A 17,907-nucleotide genomic window follows, 5' to 3' on the forward strand; every position below is an offset into this window, starting at 1 on the left:
GGTTGAGTAGCATATAGGAGGCTCTCCCAAAGGCTGGAGATGAGGAGACACTGTGTCTCTGTGTTTTTATTGCTGTTGTTATTGATGAAGAGAAATGTGTTTATTTAGAATCTCATTTGATCTAAATTGATTTAACTCAAACATCATGACTAAAGGGTTAGTTTCCACATTACCAGACATTTGTGCAATTCTGATATATTTCGCTGTGACCCACTGACCTGGTGTGGACCTGTTTTGGTTCCTGTCACCGGTTTGTTGGAGGAGATTTCTTTTTTTTTTCCTGCCTGGTGCAATTCATCTTAGTCACACAGTTGATTCCACATGCTGACAGCATACAAATGCACTCATCACACACACACGTGCGCACACACCCTTGCAGACACTGATGTATTCATCACTCCTGCTGCATCTGTCTTCTTTCTTCATCATTAGCCAAACCAGAGGTCCCATAACACTGGTGTGGATACAGCCGGACATGAATTAAAAGGGGATTAGTTTAGAGCAATCTACTTCTGGTGGAATTATGTCAATTTAACCTCATGCGATGATTTCCGTGGATTTATCTCACAATGTCACGGACACTGAAGTTTTTCACCCTCCTGGGTCCGACTCATCGCTGCTCCGTACACCATGTAATTGAAGTCGCCGATAACACCGTCTGAACCTTCACACTGTAGGATTTTATTATCGCCCTTGCCCATTTTCCTGGTCAGCGCAGCATGTGTAATAGCAGCACGGATACCATCTCCTGTGATGGCTGTAATTTAGAAAACTGTAGAGGTCATTAAATCTTGAAAGTTGTTAGACCTATTTCTGGAGTATTGTCACCTCCTGGGCTCATCTCTAGTGTTAAAAATAAGCCATAGCTTAAACAGTCTTCAGACCCACCGATCATCTGACACCGCGAGGTGCCACCTGAGATTTATGCTCCTATCTGTACTCTGGAAACGGAGCTGGGGTGTGGGGGAGGAAAACAGGAAACTCGGGAACAAAGGAGTGTGACCAGTCACATGATGTTCGTGACCTGCGACACAGAGACTGAGAGAAATCCTCAGAACAAATCAGCCTTTTCTCCTGGAACTTACAGAAGCTGATATTATGGTCTGAGATTGAACTGGATGAATGACAATCTCTGAAAGAATAAAGGTGTGCGCTGATTCTAATACAATACCAAAGAGGCCGATCTGTCAATGATGCAAATTAGACAAAGTCAACGTCAATTAAACGAACATGCACCTGTAATGACTGAGCAGATCCTGGTGTGAATCGTTGTGAGACCATCCTGTCCTTTTGTTTCCATTCGTTTGACACAGCGTCCTTCCAGCCCCAGCTGCCACCTGTCTTTACATACCCAGGTTGTGAATTCAGAGCGTGGCACATCTGTGGCATCTGTGCGTTCTGTTTCCTGCTGCGTTGAGGCTCAACACACCATCTCGCCTCTTCTCCAACCCCTCCACCGCGAGCGTTTAAAAATGGTCAGAGCACAAGCTGATAATTACACCGACACTTCCTGGTTTGGCTCACAACGCGGCGGTGCAGATGGGGTGCTTCTGTCAGGAGGTTCTTTCTTTTAGCTACTGATGCTGAAAGGTTAACCATGGAAACGCTTTGTATCTGAGAAAAATGCTAATGTTGCTAATGCTAAACGTTGTGTTAAATTGCATTATGTTGGAAATGTGCCTCTACCGACCCGATACTGAGCAAATACAATTAGATTCCACTGACTATTATTACATTATCCCACTATTATCGGAATAAGAACTTTGGGGACGCCAGTGACTGTCTGACTAGGGGGGACAGGAATGACTCTGGTCAGAAACATAAGGACATTCGCCCCACGCTTGAATGCTGGTGGCCTGGAACTGCAGTGGCTTTAATATTGGTAATATTATTTGGCCACTGTTGAAATCGATTTATTAGGAAATGTCCACAGGTTAAAGATTAGTTTCTGCAAAATGTCACAAGGAATTGCATCCAGTTTGGATTAAAGGTGAAGTTTGTGTTTGCATCTGTACAAAACCTCCCGCATGATTGGACGTTTGACCGGAGCCAGACACAGCGGCAGACAGCCGAAGTGGAGATGGCGGGTAGGACTGAGATTAGAAATTGTGTTGGTAAAGCGGCGTTGAATGAACCCTAGGACGGTATCGGGGGATGAAACACATAACAAAGGAAGCAACAGGAGGAAGGAAGTTAAATTTAGACTCAGGAAACAAATGACAGATAATAACCCTGGAAAATCAGGCACATTAGGAAACAGCCTGGAAGCAGGTGTAAGAGCAGATGATTACTCATATTTGGTGCCTAGAAAAACAGCAGTAAACAACAATGGGCCCAAATGTTGCTCAGACTCTTCTGTTCATTCTCCACAGTGAATGAGTCGTCACTCACATTTCCAGGGGATTTGGTGCGTTTACGTTTAGGGTCAAACCAATTAAACACTGTTCATCCTTTTCGCCCAGCGAACACACATTAAACTGTTTCCTTGGTCTGTTGCCCCCAATTTCTCCGACAAGGCTCCACCGTGGCAGCTCTGCAATAAGAAGGGGCACGATTCATATCCTCCCAGTTCTCCCCTCGCAGGCAGGGTGATGATCTGTAAAGAGAATCATTAAGATGCAATTTGTGACTGCCATGCACGCACACACACACGCACACACACACGCACACATTGCCTGGAGAAGACTATTCATCAGCAGCAGTCTACTCCTCCCTGTGAGTAAGACTGACCATCATGATGGTCATATGTTCTTAGATAGAGATGCACTTCATCACTACAATTACTGCCTAAAATGTCATTTATTTTGGTATTGATTATCCCTTAAAAAAAATATTTTTTATCTATTTCTACATATGATGTGGGTTTTTTTACATCTTCAATCATCCCTTCATGCAGTTCTGTCTGGAGAAATGGTTTTTTTCCAACACTTTAAACTCTATATTGATTTTATACAATGTATTTTGTCAATTTCAATTGGCTTGTAGTTGGGAATTACAGTTAGAGGGGTGTTTTTTTTGTCTTTGAGTGCTCATTTCTCCTTTTCTGTCTCTGTCATTGTAGTTATATTCTCTTTGTTCTGTTATCGGGCCTCAGCTCAGCTGGACATTGGCTCTAATCCACCATTGGTCCAATCAGTGGTTTGATCCCCAGCAGACTGCATCCCCAGACAAGCTAGTCAGAGACTCCATTTTTGACCTCCATAATGAAAGGACACGGCATTAATGTATGCGAAACAGCCGTTCTCTAATTACGCTTTGTAGATGAGGAGAAAGGATGAAGCGTGGTGTAATAGGGACTCTTGTCGAAGGACCGTTTCAGGGAAAAAAGGGATGCTTTCGGCTTGTTGACCCTCCCTCTGACATGACCGAATCTAAATAGTGGGTGAGTGTGGAAGACAAAAGGCCTGGGTGTAAAGAGGCAGCACTCTGTCTGTCTCCCTGCTGCTCTCTCAAGAAGAGTTCCTCTGCTGAAAATCTAATTCCTCCTCCTTCTGCGTGCTTTCATTGTATTGGAGTTCCTCCCTAACAACACCCAGAGCCACATCTCCGAAACCTCTTCACTATGTTCCTATGGTAACGATCCAGAGTGTGTTTGGGAGAGGAGCAATTGTCTGTTTATGTGAATTTGTTATAGCTGTGTGGCTTATTTTTACATAATGAATCAATTATTGAGACTGTGGAGGGAGCTCATTTGAATAATCGCAGATGGGGGAAAAAGATTCTGCACACAGACATGATTTTGCTGAGCATCAACACATGGTATTTCCCTTAGAGAAGGTGCAACACTGGGTGTTTGCGGAGTATAATGGGATATCCAACTGACATCATTTGCTTGCCAATCTGCACCCTGTTCACTAAAACCAGCTTCCACAGTCACGCTGCATGCGGCCCCTGAAGTGCTTCTGTGGTGGAGAAAGTGGCACACCTCCTCCTACTGGTCAATATTGGTCCTCTGGCCATGAGGATCTGGGATCTGAGATCGTCCCTGATCAATGCTTATGGTTTGAGACTAACAGGATGGTGCACGACTACACTGGTCAGCTGCTTTTACAATAACTTTAAAACCTCCCCTGTAAGAATAATTACAGCTTGTGTGGCCATAAACTCTGTCTTTTTTCTATCGATCAGATGTTAGATAAAATATGTGTGACAAATTGGATGTGTTCATTTGGGGAAGACCTATGTGTTTTCACTCCACCAGTATTAATTTAAATTTCCAGTTTTTGTATGGAAGGTCGAGGAGGTTAATCAGAACTGGACTCGATAGCTTGTTCGGATTATAGCCTTAGTTTAACAGCTTAATTATTACTCCGTAGAATAACAGGGGAAGCTTCATCAAAGACTTTTATACTTGAGAAAGAAATGACTTTTAAACTACTTAGAGGTAAATTCAGTCTCAATTAATACTTCCCTGATGGAAACTCTCAGGCCTCTTTATTAGGCACAGTGTTTCAATTGATAACACAAATACCTAATCCGCCAAACAACTCAAGGCATCGTATGTAGACATGGTCAAGACAAGTTGAAGGGTTCACACCAAGCATCAAAATGGAGGAAAAGTTGATTTAAGTGAATTGAACTTGGCTCGGTTGTCGGTGCCAGATGGATTCTTCTGAGTATTTCAGAAAGTGCTGATCTACTGGGATGTTCACGTATCCTTTGACCATCTCTACAGTTTATGGAGAATTGAGTAAAAGAGGGAAAATATCCAGTGAGCGGCAGTTGTGTGGAGGGAGGTGAGAGAAGAATGGGCGGACTGGTTGGAGATGATAGAAAGGCAACAGTAATCACCTGTGAATGCACAACATGTGGAACCTTGAAGAAGATGGGCTACAGCAGCAGAAGACCTCACCGGGCTCCACTCTTCTCAGCTCAGAACAAGTAAGGGAGGCTACAATTGGCGCAGGTTCAGGACACTTTCAGACCACGTCCCACGTACCCTTGAGCAAAGGCCCAAATGCTCAAAAGTTGCCTATGATCTAATGAGTCTTAATTTCAAATATTGGCAGATTTTTTTCTCTTTTTTCCACTCGGGTCTCACGTTTAACTGGCACGGAGTGCCTAATAAATTGGCCGCTGATTGTACATGTGATGACTTGTACTGAACGTCGCAGAAATTTTCAAACTCGACGTTGCGCAATTGCACCACCTTGTGGCCATTTGTAGAATAACAAACTTACTTTGCCACTATGACATTCTGATTTAGTTATGTTATTCTCTCTTTAATACTTATAAACAGAAGAAGGCTATCCCCAACCTTGAAAAAAATTAATAAATAGGAAAATGACCTCACAGATTTTAATCTGTGTCTTTTCAAGCTGCCCCCAGCTGAAGCGCGGCTCCTAACCTCATGAAAATGTCTGCTAAATCACAAGCTCTTCTCAGGCCTCTCAGATTTTTGAGCTGTTCCCAGAGGTCTCCTGAGTGACAGAATCTGTCCAGTTCCCTGAACAAATTCAAAGGACACATTAGACGCACTTGGCAAATATTTCAACTACCGGTATATTAAAAGGTGCAAGAGTCAGTCCAGAAAGGTGCGACTGGGTTTATCTGTGGACAGCTCTTTCCGACCTCTACCACTGCTCTGACAGCTGTGACACTTCTTTAATTCCAACCTGAAGCTGCTCAGCGCTGAGAGTTGGGCTGCGTTGGTCTGAGCGGCTGAGAGATTCATCGTTGGAGGAGGCCATGCGAATCATTCTGAGCTCAGCTGCAGGAACCCGGTCTGTTCTCCAGAGATTTGGGGAAACATCTGGTACACGTGTGCAGGGAACCGGCCCTGGCTTGATAAGGACGGGCGATCCCCGCCTTGATCTCCTCTCTAAACTCAGGCTGGACTTTGATTGAGTCGGGTCTATATTCTGCAGGCCAGCAGAATTTTGTCTGCCTCACCCTCACCTGTGGCCGGCACCAGTGCTGATAAGCCACGTGAGCCGACTAACTGCAGCTTAGTTTTGGGACTTCTGCAGCTTTCAGGGCTGATAAACTCATGATCAGATATTACCCTGGAATCAGAAGGGGTTTCTTGTAATTTAACAGCTGCGATTTATGCTGAGAGTTTGGATTTAAGATGACTGACGAGCTCCTCTCTCAGGGCCTGGAGCTGAGAGTGGGTCGGGGGTTCTGAATCAGCGAGGCCTGATCACTGTTACTATGGAGTGATGGAACAAACCCCACAGGATCTGCACTGATATCAGTGTCTTATCTCAGCCACCTATAGACAGTTGAACTAATGGCCGTAACGTATGGAATTATTTATTTGCTAACCTGGCTCAATATATATACGTTTTGCTTTGTAACAAATAATGTTAATGAACCCCCCCAAGTCACAGCATTCTCATTTTTATTTCATTTGAAAGCTCTTTACCATTTTTTCTTTTTTGTCATTTTCTCAATAGAATCCAATACGCGTTCGTTATTTGTGAATAACGAATCTTTATCGAAGGGGATACTATTCAGTTAAATTCTGTAGACTTTAAACCTAAAAATGATAAGTTTTTAATGGAATTTGGCATTTTAAAATGGGGCATCTTGAACGAGGTAAAAGTTTAACTGCTAATGATCTCAAACCTCTCACCTGTATCTGCGTCACAAGTGACGCACACACCGCTGGACCGGACCGGACCGGACCGGGCCGGACCGGACCCCTTGAATCTCCATCATCCTGCACCTTCTCTGGAAGTCAGTCAGTTCACCGACCGTCCCGCTGGCAGTTCAGACGTCCGGAACACGACCACCTGTGGTGGACCTCCATTACGACTAAAACCGAGCTAACACGTTAGCTGCGACGCATTAATCAGCGCGCTTAGAGAAGGACGTTCATAAGTCATCATGACTTTAGTCGTAGAGTTCTACTGCGGTTCTGCTGTACCAGCCTTTACCCAAAGGTGTCTCCGTTTCTCTATTTTCGCCGCAACAATTAGAAGATTCTTTAAGAGCAAATGTGGGTTAGGCTGCTGGAAAAGAGGATGCAGACTCCACATCTGCGGTGGCCGAAGGCAGAGATCCATGGCAACCTTCTCCCGTGTGTTGCCTCATTTGTCACCCGCCACAGAATTCTGCTTACAACCTTAATGTTAGAAGAAAACCAACAGTTGTGGTGCAAACATTTATTAAGAAAAGGAACCACACCACGCATCTTGTGATTCACACAGAATATTCAGGAGGGGGAAGCCAAGTAGTGACGAACTGAATTGCATTTGTCTTGTGCATATAAACATTTTAATCATATATAAAACAATGTGGCCTGGCAGAGTGCAACAAACATGTACGGTTTTAATAAAAGAAAATCCAGGCCCTGTCCTAATACAAATCAAATCTCCATCTCCTTCATCACTCCAGTGCAAATCCAACATTCACCGTGTACAAAAGTGACTTCAATTATTCAGGTAGAGCATCTATTATTCAGTGTTTGTTATTGTACAGGCTCACATGTTACAAGTGGTCCTGCGTGTTATTGTCGGAAACATGTAAAATAGGGAAAAACCCATTCTTGTGTACCTAAATTCTGACCAGTCAATGACAAACAATGGAAATACTGATACTTATGTTGAATAAATAAGATGGATAATTGTCAGTTTAAATGAGATGTAGTATGCTGATCCCGTCTAAAGAGGACACAAGACATCCTTGAATCAGAAATTACCTATGCTATTAAAATGAGCCACAGTGGAGTCACTAACAGCTGGCAAATGAATCCAAAAGCTTTTCAAACAGTTTCACTTTATACCAGCGCGGTTAAAGTAAAAGAGGCATGGCTTTGAGACAGCCATGGACACCGTGCACAGACCTGCTGGCCAGAAGGGTGATAAAACAAACTAAAACTAAATAAAACTGGACATTCATTCTTCACACGCAGGATAAGGTTTTGGTACAGTCTGGCATCAAAATAAAAGGCCCAGACTGAGGCAGCAGAGGCAGGTGGTTAGATGTGCGTTCGTGAGGAGCTTCTTAGGTACGGCCAGATTTTAGCAGCTATGGATTCGGCTTTGTCCGAGTCACACAGCTCCTCTTTTCTGTCTGTTTGGACTTTAAATGTGGCCCGAGAGCTGCAGTAGTGGATTGTGTTGCTCTGGGCAGCGAATGTGGTGGACACCGATGGTGAAGATGGATCACGATGATGCCGGGTCTCCACTGGGAGCGTCTCTGCTTGTGTTGCACAGCTGGGACTGGTGGTCCGACAGCCGCCGGATCAATTCGCTGCCTTTGCAGAGCTCTGCCAAGAGGTGGGGGGGGGATGTCTGTACAGTTGATCCCCTTATAGAGGATCTGTCACTTCCAGGGTCTGACTGCTTACTGCTGAAATGGACAGACAGTGCTGTGAGCAGCCGAGCCAGTAAATAAAACAAATGTCATGGGTGCAGAGAAAAATCAGGGCTGAGCCATTGGGAGCTTTCAATAAACTGCTGCTCTCAGCGAAACCTGTCACAGTGTGCTCAGGAAAAATAATATCAGAATACGACTCAAACTGTGTCTAGTTTGATCGGCAAATGCATAACTGCAGTTCTTAAAATATATATTTTTTAAATATTTCCCAATAGGACACGATGCACTGTTTATGCCAAAGTCGATTGTACTTGCCAGAGCAGCTAAATAATGTAGATAAAATATCTTGGTAAAAGGGGGGAAAAGCACCATATTTGAAATAATCAGCATGTTTCAACACAATACCGCTGGGGCTGCAGGTTCCACTGCCAGGTGTGAATTCTGCCCCGTCTGTAAATTATTTTTGCTTGCATTTACTAAATGCGCGCTTTTCTGCACGGCTCTGGAGCACAGCAAGCGGATTTTGACATATGAACGGCCTCGTCTTATTCCGGGTCATCTGCTAAATAGGCTACAGAGCAGCTGACTTTATGGTGTGACGAACCTTTTTCTGACATCTAACAAAGTTTTAAAATTGACATCTACGCAGCTATATAGAAACAGCTTCCCACAATAGCTTATTAACATTTACATTCCATAGCCAGCAGGTCAAATTTCAGTCATGACTGAAGTTAAGTTGATTTTCACTAAACTGAAACCTTTTTTAAGGCTTGCGAATACCGGATTCACCTACGCTGAGATCTGAGGAAAGAGGTTTTCTGTTAGCCTTCCTTCCCTGACCACTGTGCCAAACCGCCAGAGGACCCTGAAGACAGAAATCCACATTACAAAAAGTACACAGTCCATGTGGTTAGCATTGTAAATCAATCAGGATTTATGATGAGCAATTCTGCCTTGATCAATGTGTCATTGTCAGTAACACACACCTGGTGCTTGGCCACCACATGAGCAGTGTGGATCAATGGAGGTCTGATGGAAGGTTTGTACTGCAGAGGTTGACCCAGGAGAGAGTAATGGGCTTCACCTAATTTTTTCAAATGCAAAGGTGATATTAGCAGATGTAAAGAAACTGTTACCTTCATCCCACAATAATTAAATGATATATCGGTATAAGGAATTTGAGTATAAAGTAAATAAGCAATTTGAATAGTTTTTAGGACCTTGTCTCTTTTATTTACTCCCTTGGGAAACAGGCTGTTAACCCAAAATGGAATAATCTCACTACAGTCTGCTGCTTCGCTAGCAGCTAATCAACAGAATACACAAATGGCACTTGAACCATCTCATAAAAATTACATGAGATGATCTTTTACTAAAAGAATTGTTTAAATTCCAAAAGGTTCTGTTTCTCTGACCTTGTCCACTGTGGTAGAAGGCTGTTGGTAGAGGCGAGTGGTGGTGATGGGCCATGATGGGGATGGAGGAGAAGCCCGGTGCCAGGCCCTTGATGCTGGGTGGCTGGCCTGGAAAAGGGGTGAGTGCCGGAGACATAGGCAAGCTGCTCTACACACAACCCATCCATGATGCAGGGAGAGAGAATAGGGAAGAAACACAAGCACTTTCATTCAAAAAACAACAAAAAAACAGCACAGGCATCTGTGGCTAGTTCTCTGTTTCAGAAGTCATTTTGTTGTTCAAGTTGTTGCTTTAATGTACCATTCCACCCACATTATTCCCTCCTTAATGTACCATTACTTGCTAATGCTAGGAACTATTTTCTCCTCATTTTCAAGCTACACTGGTGTTGACTTCATTTGCAGAGCCTATTTACGTCGACATTTAACCTTCCTGGAGGCTGAGTTTGGCTCCAGGGGACAATTCTCACATCGCTGTCAGACAACCAAACTAAATTAGCTTTGAAATTGCTTTCTTGTGACTGTCTTAAGTTTCTTGACACACACTGAATCTGGCAAATGTTACTGCAGTGAAATTATAACGTAATTTAAAAATCACTTGGAAATTGTCAAGTCAAAACCTCTAGGCCACCAAGCTAATTAAATCTCCAGAAATTATGTGACAACCTCGAGAAAGTTTTTAGAGGTTAGAAATGGAATATTTCCCCGCCTGAAGTGTAAAATCAATGCATTCAAGTCTGTACCTGGGTGATGTCTGAAGGCGGGGGGAACTCGACAGGTCTGCGGGTGCGCTGGAGATCGCTGCCTGGGTGTTTGTGGTTGGGTTGTTTTCGCTGACTAGGGGAGGGGGCTCGCGGCTGCTGACAGGGGGATGCTGTCATTTGTAGCATCACCATCCCACTATTGGGAGTGGGGGGTAACAACCCTGCAGACAGATAGAATCAACCTCGAATTTGAAATGCTGTGCAATGACGAAAGGTGTACTAGTTGAATTTGTATATTTACTAGCACACACACACACACACACACACACACACACACACACACCACACACACACACACACGCCTCATTAGTGACACACCCTTAGCCACAGCGCAGTTAGGGTTTAAGTGCTTTGATTACAGCAGCATGACCAGAGTGGAAATAACAAACACTCTTCCACTTTCCTGCTAAATCTGCTGCAGTGATACAGGAGATTCAATTATCTTATTAATTTGTCACCTATAAAGGTGAATACCAGGAAAAAAAGCATGCTTTGACAAGCAAATGAACTTATAATACTCCGTATTTCCGGCTTATTGCTTTTTTGTTGACACAAAATTTTAAATTAGGGGGAAATCGCCACACAGCCGACGCCTCTGTTGATTTATGGATTAATACTTATTAACAGCTACAGCAAGGACAGTGGATATTTGGACTTAATCTGCAGATTATTGCCTGGATCTAACTGAGCAAATTAAAAATGTTTACTCGTGATGCTGTAGGTAAGGCTGCTGCGAGACCTTCAGCTGACCTCATTACTGACAGACTGCAAGTGATGGCGCCCTCCAATGCTCTGCCATGATAATAAGACTCGAATGATAAAAGGTCATTAGTGAGGAGACCACCTCTGCCTGTGGACAGAGATAGCAAGAGCCTTTAGAAGGCAGATATAAGGCCACTATAAAGAAAAAAACATGTAATTATTTTGATTGATTTAAGTTCTCTCATAATGTAGCTATTGCTTACTGTATATTAGTAAAGGCCCATTGAAAGCTTTAAGGGGCAAAAATCAATTTTGTTTTTCCACAGCTAGGTTTGCTGTTTGTAGTCTAAAAAAAAAACGTGTTAATGAGTCAGATCTCCCTCGACCTCCACTCCCTCACCTCATCTGTTAATGAAAATCTGCAAAGTGCAAATACAACACCACCATTTTGTAGAACATGTTGAGTATTAAGTAACTTATGTTATTTCTTTAGACGTAATGTTGGATCCTGGCCAACCTAAGGTGAAGGGTTTGTTCGGCTCTGCCATTTTGCTTTGAAAATTTGCCCCCTGGCTGTGGTCTCTTCTAGGAAGACAAGGCCAAGTTGCTCTGAGAGGAGGGAGGAGGCAGCGATTCACACCAACGTGCACGAATGTGCAGCTAATAAACAAAGAGCTGGAGATCTACACACACATAATGCTATACTCCAGATAAAAATCACACCTTTAGATCTTCTCATAGCAATTTTTTCCCATGTATTCAATCTAAAGATGTTGCTTTTGCCCCTTTAAGTACAAATCTGCTCAAACACTGAAGCAGAATATTCCAATTCTAAGACATTAAACCAATTAAGTCATACCTGCATACTGCTGGCTTGGGTGCTGATGGGAAACACAAGGAGACATGGCTTGAGGAAACTCCATCATTTGGGCTGGCAGGAAACTTACTGTCGAACTATGAAAGAATACACAGAAGACACCTTTATAGTACGATAAAGAATATTTTTCTCCAAAGTGAGAAATAAAAAAAACAAGCATTCTAATGAATACAGCCTCGATCGGTGTAAATGTTGCCAAAAATTAAAAGTGATTTTGCTGCACAGACGGCGCTTGTGCAGCAGTAGCAGTATTAAATGTTAAATTTAACTCGAAGTCCATCTGCAGGAGCTGCTCTGTAAGCAACCTGCCCTCAGGGACTCGTGTACAGCTGGTGAAAAAGTGGGCTGCAGGTGGACAGTCGGCTCCTGGGAGAAGCTAGAGCCTCTCCACTTCTGCCACATAAATCATGTTCACACTGACTGGCCTACTAATGCGGCCTCATTTTACAGCTGGGACAAAGAGAGTGACCTCCCTCATCACATGTGTGTGTGTCTTCTGCATTGTTCTTCTGCAGGTGACAAATGCACACCCAGGTTTCTTCACGTCCGTTGTTTGCTCATGTATACTGGAGTGCAGGACTAGTCCCAGTAGGGCTAATCTCACCAGTGTCCAGATTGATTGGGTCCATGGAGGTTTAAACTAATTACGTGTTTTTCTTTCGGTGAACTAGTTCTATCAATCAGATCATAATGAGAGAAAGCACAGTGCTACACAAAGGCAGAATAATGGTGGAAGTTGACTTAAGCTCTCAGAGGGCGTCACAGTCGACATTCATCAACTAAACGAACGCACAGTTCACCTAGAGCGCTCTTGTAATAACCTCATTTCTTTCACCCCCACCATGAACAAAGATGACCTTGGCTCAAAACCGCCTTGGGATTCACTCATTCACTCCTCTCTGTAGAATCTTATAAATAAGACACCTTTGGCAGCATTTACAACCAGGAACTCGGTTTCTGGGACAAACCTACAGGCTAAAACATTGATGTGGATCTGATTAAAGTGACATCAACTATGGACTGTCATTCAAAAATGATAATTGTACATCAGCAGATCTTTGTTAACACTGTTAACTCTTTATAACAGTTAAAACAACTGATGTCAGGCTTCAGGATGATGATGCAAATTGACAAATGCGACCAAGGTCATTAAATATTAAAATTAAAGAATTACTCCCATGTATCAAAGTATTGACGTGTACGTAAAATGCCGATGATAATAGCACAATTGAATATTACAGTTATTTGCGGTACCTCATGGTGGTGTGCTGGTTGGAGGGAAGAAGACCATAGCAGGGCTGCACCCCAGCAACAGCCACTGCTCCCTGTCCTGGCTGACAGGACACCAAGACTGGCTGCTGGTACGTCTGTTGTGGTACAGAAACCTGCTACAAATTAAAGGAAAATATGCCTTTACTGAGTAATTCCTGCACTATTCTCTTTCATCTCATCCATCTTCTTCCAATTACCTGATAGGACTGCACTGGCGGGTACTGGACCATCATGCCTTGCATCTGGTTGCCCATATTGCTTTGCTGGTTGCCGGTGACAGTGAGGTTGGGGGTTGGCTGCATGCCTACAATGGTCTGGTAGCTGGATCCTGGGTTTGGCATCACAGCTTGGTGGACTGAGTAAAATGAGTAGAGCAACACACAGGAAGAGAAAACATTGCGATTGATATTTGTGTTTATTGTCCACAAAACTGTACAATGCCTTGAGGATTTTAAACTGAAAAGTTCATCGAATACAGAGGAAAAACAGCTGATTGAAGAGCTGTGAGCATGTTTGGGATTTGGGCCGTTTCAGAGATGGGTTGAGGCACTTGGAATAGAAAAAGTCAATTTGATTTAGCCTCTGGTGCCCTAGCAAAATCTCAGCCTGCATGGCCAGTTGCGTACAGAGCGAGAAGGGGTCAGATTTTACAGTACTTGTTAAAAAGCCAAAATCTGGAACAATCTTAAGAAGACACGAAGTCAGTCGGACTCCATTTTCTGAACAGCCTAAAATGGTGGCACTGTATTCTGAGCCCGGAGGAGAATCCAGTCAGTTAAATGTCAAGGTGACAAAGAAGAGACATTTGAAAATACTGTCCCTTGTGACACACGTGTGGTTGTGTGTAGGAAAAAAGGAGGGGGTGTCCTTTAGTGAAGGAGCCTGCGGAGTGTGGTACCCTGGGAGAAAGTCCGGCTACACAATGAATCTCTGTTCCCGTATAGGGGAAGGACTATTTTTACCCACCCTTATCTCCTACCGTCACTTACAAACCAAGCATGAAATGACTGTAATATCAAACACACCTGGGTTTATGCCATTCTAGCAGGCAGCAGATTGCAACATTTTCACTTGGGCCATTTCTTTCAGATTATCGCCATTTAATGAGAGATTTTCACCATGCATGCAGGCTCCATTTTCTAGCCTGTGGTGAGGTTGCAGTAAATTCAGCAGGTGAGGAGTGAGGGGCTGGAAAAGAGACCGGTTCACTGTGAGATTCATAGAGGACTCTCAAACAGCGTCCCGGCCCCGTACCCAGGCTCTCTGGTGCCAAACTTCTGCCGACAATTCTGCATCCAGTTTGTTGATGTGATGTTCAGTAGATCATTTGTTACTTAAAGTTTGCCGTGGCAACCTCTCAGTTCTATTATAAGCTGTGACGGTATAACCTCAGCGGGAGCTGAAGTCCTGTGTTAGTGGTGACGGATGCAAGTGAGCAGAAACAATTTTCCCTGAATCAAAACTGATTTAGCGTTTGACAAACCCATATCATCAATGTTATTTAACAAGTTTTTCAATTCATTTTGCAAGATGAAGGAAACAATCAATTTCTTTTAGTTTCTAAAGAGATAATTGCTGTCCTTTGCTTTTGTAGGTCAGGTTCATTTGTCTGGTGTACTGTCTGGGTACCCCAGCAGGGAAGCCACACTCACAGGCTGCAGATGACAGACTGGTGCTGCAGTGATTTACACCAATCATGCTTGTGTGTGTGTGTGTGTGGCTGTACACGTTACACAACACACCAAACATTACATCCAGTTAAACAAGAGTGAGAGTGGGTGAGAACAGGAGCCAGCGATTTCAGCACCAGTGGTAAAAAAAATGAAAAAGGAAAGTAATCAATACAAAGACTCCTGGGGAGACATCTTAACTCATGAAAACAAACAAAGGAGAGGCAGGGAGAGACATTCATCAGCAGCCAGCTCCCGAATAGCTCCCCGATGAACAAATATACAAGATCAACAACAGTTAAGAAATAAAAAATGGATGTTAATGCATGAATATATCAAGATCATTTAGCGCTGCATGATACATCTTAAAATGATGTTTGGTTTGTGTCCGAGCTTATGGAAAACATCTGTGTTCATACCTTGATGGTGGGACAGGTTTTGGTTCTGAGGACAGTTATAGGACAAAGAGTTCACGGGGGGTCTGTAATGCTGCTGCTGCTGCTGCTGCTGGCTGGGGCAGTGGGGGTGGTGTGCGGAGGAGCAGTAACATGTGGACATCTGTAAGGCATGATGAATATTGCAGACTGGTGAATACACCTTTGAAAGCAACAAGGATCACTCTTGAGCAAGGTTCACACTCATTTCTACCTGTTGGATGGGCTGTTGGATGTAAGTATGTTGCTGTAGCAGCTGTTGGTTTAGTGTCGACCCTTGAAAAGAAGCAGGGCCGGGGGTGGAGCTAGGATAGACATGATTTGGGCCTGGGGACTGGAGTGTGACAGGCTGACCCTGCAGGGCACCTTGGTGTCCTCCTGGTGGCCCTGCCACCAAATAGCCTGCCACCTGCTGTTGATGTGGAGGAGGAGCAGCTCCCTGCAGCACCATGGAGGAAGGGGAGTGATGGTAAATAGTGGGATAGTGGCGGGTGTCGGGAGCAGGGGTTACACTCTCAGTTGGCTGCTGCTGCCCCAGAGTCATGTGACTAAACTGGGTGTTGAGGGCATCAGGCTGGAGACAAAATTAAATCAAAAGAATAGCTTTTGTTAGTCAACTCTGCTAAAGCTATAAATCAATACATCTGAAACACCAGGGTTCGGAAGATGATTAAAATTAAACTATCTGAATCATGACTGCATGCCAGTCCAGGTCATTTATGGCATGTTGTTGGAAAAGTAGCAATTTTAGTCATGGATTATTCAGTGCTAACATCTGGTGATGAATTAAATATTAATGGAACGTTCCACAGACATAATTAACCACAGAATCATGTCTTTCACTAAAACCAGGTCAAAAATGAGGTTAAGTAAATGCATGATCTACATGGATGGCTCCTGGTGGATTTGGATACCTCTCGCATATGAGAAATTAGCACCATTTGAGTGATCAATAAAAGTCCCACACATACATAAGATGAAGACCTGAGTCAAAAGAGAGCTCGGAAATCTCTGTAATCCATATATTATTATTTAAGTCAATCCTGAAAAAAACAAAACTCTCATTGAGCCAGGTCAAGCAGAAGATGGAGTAAAAAGGAGTTCTGTACCACAGTGTACTGTTGGTTAGGACAGATAGGCAGGAACTGAGAAGGAGGAAAAGGGGGAGGAAGAGGACAGGAGACCATTTTGTTGTGGACAGGCTCAGAGGACAACTGGAGAGGAGGACAGATTGGCTGAGGAGAGAAAGAAAATGGACAGGAGGACAAGAGATGAGACTGGACAGCAGACGTACAATGGTGGGAGCTTCAATCCACTATTTGCTAAGCTTGAAAATAAGTTGGTTTTACCTCTATAAGTTAATAAGTGTGATCAATAAGTTGAACATACAATATAACTGTTGAAGTCTGCTTTAGTAAACAGTGATTTAAGCTCCTTCCATCCTAGCGCTGTAGGTTTCTACAATTAACGAGTTTGTGGTGTAAAGCCAGTCGACTGACCTGTGAGTGGAAGTGATGGGATGGCTGTTGCTGTGTTAGGGCAGGGATTGGCTGCTGGGGGTTTTTACCCGGCTGTAGGTTCCTAGCAGCAGCGGGAGCGACGGTGGCCGGGCCGTAAACTACAGAGCTGCCATCAGGATGAATAAAAGGCTTGCCTAAATTACACACAACATAGGCACACAAAAAATTCAGTCAGCTTTTGAGCAAGCACTTGGATAATTCTCTTTATGACAGCCATGACTGCTCCGTGACAGGTATACAACTGTGTGTCCAGCCTATATTGAATATTAACAGACTATGAATACTCTAACATTAAAATATAATGAATATTAACAGATTTTTTCCATCTGTTCAGTGCATTTTCATCAGGCTGGCTACCAAGTTGTCAGACAAACTGAGCACTACACTGCGCCAACTTGTATTTCTGTCGTCCACATTAATATTTATTGCAAAATTGGGACGTTATAAGATGGAAATATATCAATCTAAAAACCTATTTTGATTTCATACAAACCATACTCTTTCATCCTCCTACTGAGGTAGCAAAACACCCACCTGTGTGTGGGCTGACCAGAATGCTGCCAGGCGGTATCCCTGAGGCGTCCAGTGGCAACACAAAATAGTTTGTTGTGTCTGCAGCAGATGGTGGCTGTGAGGGAACACTCTTGATCATCTCGGGGGGCGCAGAACCCCTTGTGTCTGCAGCCGGATGGATTAAGTGTGCGCTAGATATGTTGGACCAGGATGAGCCTGACACTGGGAGAGCCAGCTGGGGACGGGATAGTGAGCTGGATGATGAGCCAACGCTACTGCATGATTCAGATCCTGAGGGGAAAAAAAGATGGAAAGAGACAATATTCTCAATTTCCTGTATTTCCCAGAATTAAGTGAAGCATCTGACGCAGCCGTACCCTCTTGATTGCTAATTCTTGTCCAATTTGAAGACAGGAAGATAGAATTTAAAGCCATTTTACTGTGCTTTGCTCAAAAGCCAAAATTATAAAAGCTA

At 43.6% G+C, this 17,907-nt stretch overlaps 1 protein-coding gene and 1 long non-coding RNA gene across 15 annotated transcripts in view; both read right to left on the reverse strand.

Annotated features, from left to right (window-relative positions):
* Positions 1 to 1,897: 1,897 nt before the first annotated feature.
* Positions 1,898 to 7,086, reverse strand: LOC130522671 (uncharacterized). The gene is made up of 2 exons (XR_008949672.1): positions 6,578 to 7,086; positions 1,898 to 2,596 (listed from the first exon to the last, which is right to left on the reverse strand). It is a non-coding gene; the product is annotated as an uncharacterized LOC130522671 (long non-coding RNA).
* Positions 7,087 to 7,094: 8 nt separating this feature from the next.
* The window catches only part of LOC130522666 (R3H domain-containing protein 1-like), a 34,064-nt gene continuing 23,251 nt past the window's right edge, over positions 7,095 to 17,907 (reverse strand). For 6 of the 14 annotated variants that reach the window (XM_057027256.1, XM_057027255.1, XM_057027264.1 and 3 more), the window contains 13 exons: positions 17,454 to 17,723; positions 16,899 to 17,053; positions 16,509 to 16,634; positions 15,614 to 15,973; positions 15,385 to 15,523; positions 13,493 to 13,650; positions 13,278 to 13,411; positions 12,006 to 12,100; positions 10,424 to 10,605; positions 9,681 to 9,828; positions 9,252 to 9,349; positions 9,055 to 9,130; positions 7,095 to 8,298 (listed from right to left, as the gene is read on the reverse strand). In XM_057027256.1, coding sequence (XP_056883236.1) covers positions 8,258 to 8,298; positions 9,055 to 9,130; positions 9,252 to 9,349; positions 9,681 to 9,828; positions 10,424 to 10,605; positions 12,006 to 12,100; positions 13,278 to 13,411; positions 13,493 to 13,650; positions 15,385 to 15,523; positions 15,614 to 15,973; positions 16,509 to 16,634; positions 16,899 to 17,053; positions 17,454 to 17,723 — 1,982 coding nt within the window. In that variant the 3' untranslated portion in view covers positions 7,095 to 8,257. The remainder of the gene's footprint in view (positions 8,299 to 9,054; positions 9,131 to 9,251; positions 9,350 to 9,680; positions 9,829 to 10,423; positions 10,606 to 12,005; positions 12,101 to 13,277; positions 13,412 to 13,492; positions 13,651 to 15,384; positions 15,524 to 15,613; positions 15,974 to 16,508; positions 16,635 to 16,898; positions 17,054 to 17,453; positions 17,724 to 17,907) is intronic. The other 8 variants (XM_057027266.1, XM_057027265.1, XR_008949670.1 and 5 more) reach the window with 7 other exon arrangements.

This window comes from Takifugu flavidus, chromosome 3 (genome assembly GCF_003711565.1).
Source record: "Takifugu flavidus isolate HTHZ2018 chromosome 3, ASM371156v2, whole genome shotgun sequence".
Classification (NCBI taxonomy): Eukaryota; Metazoa; Chordata; class Actinopteri; order Tetraodontiformes; family Tetraodontidae; genus Takifugu; species Takifugu flavidus.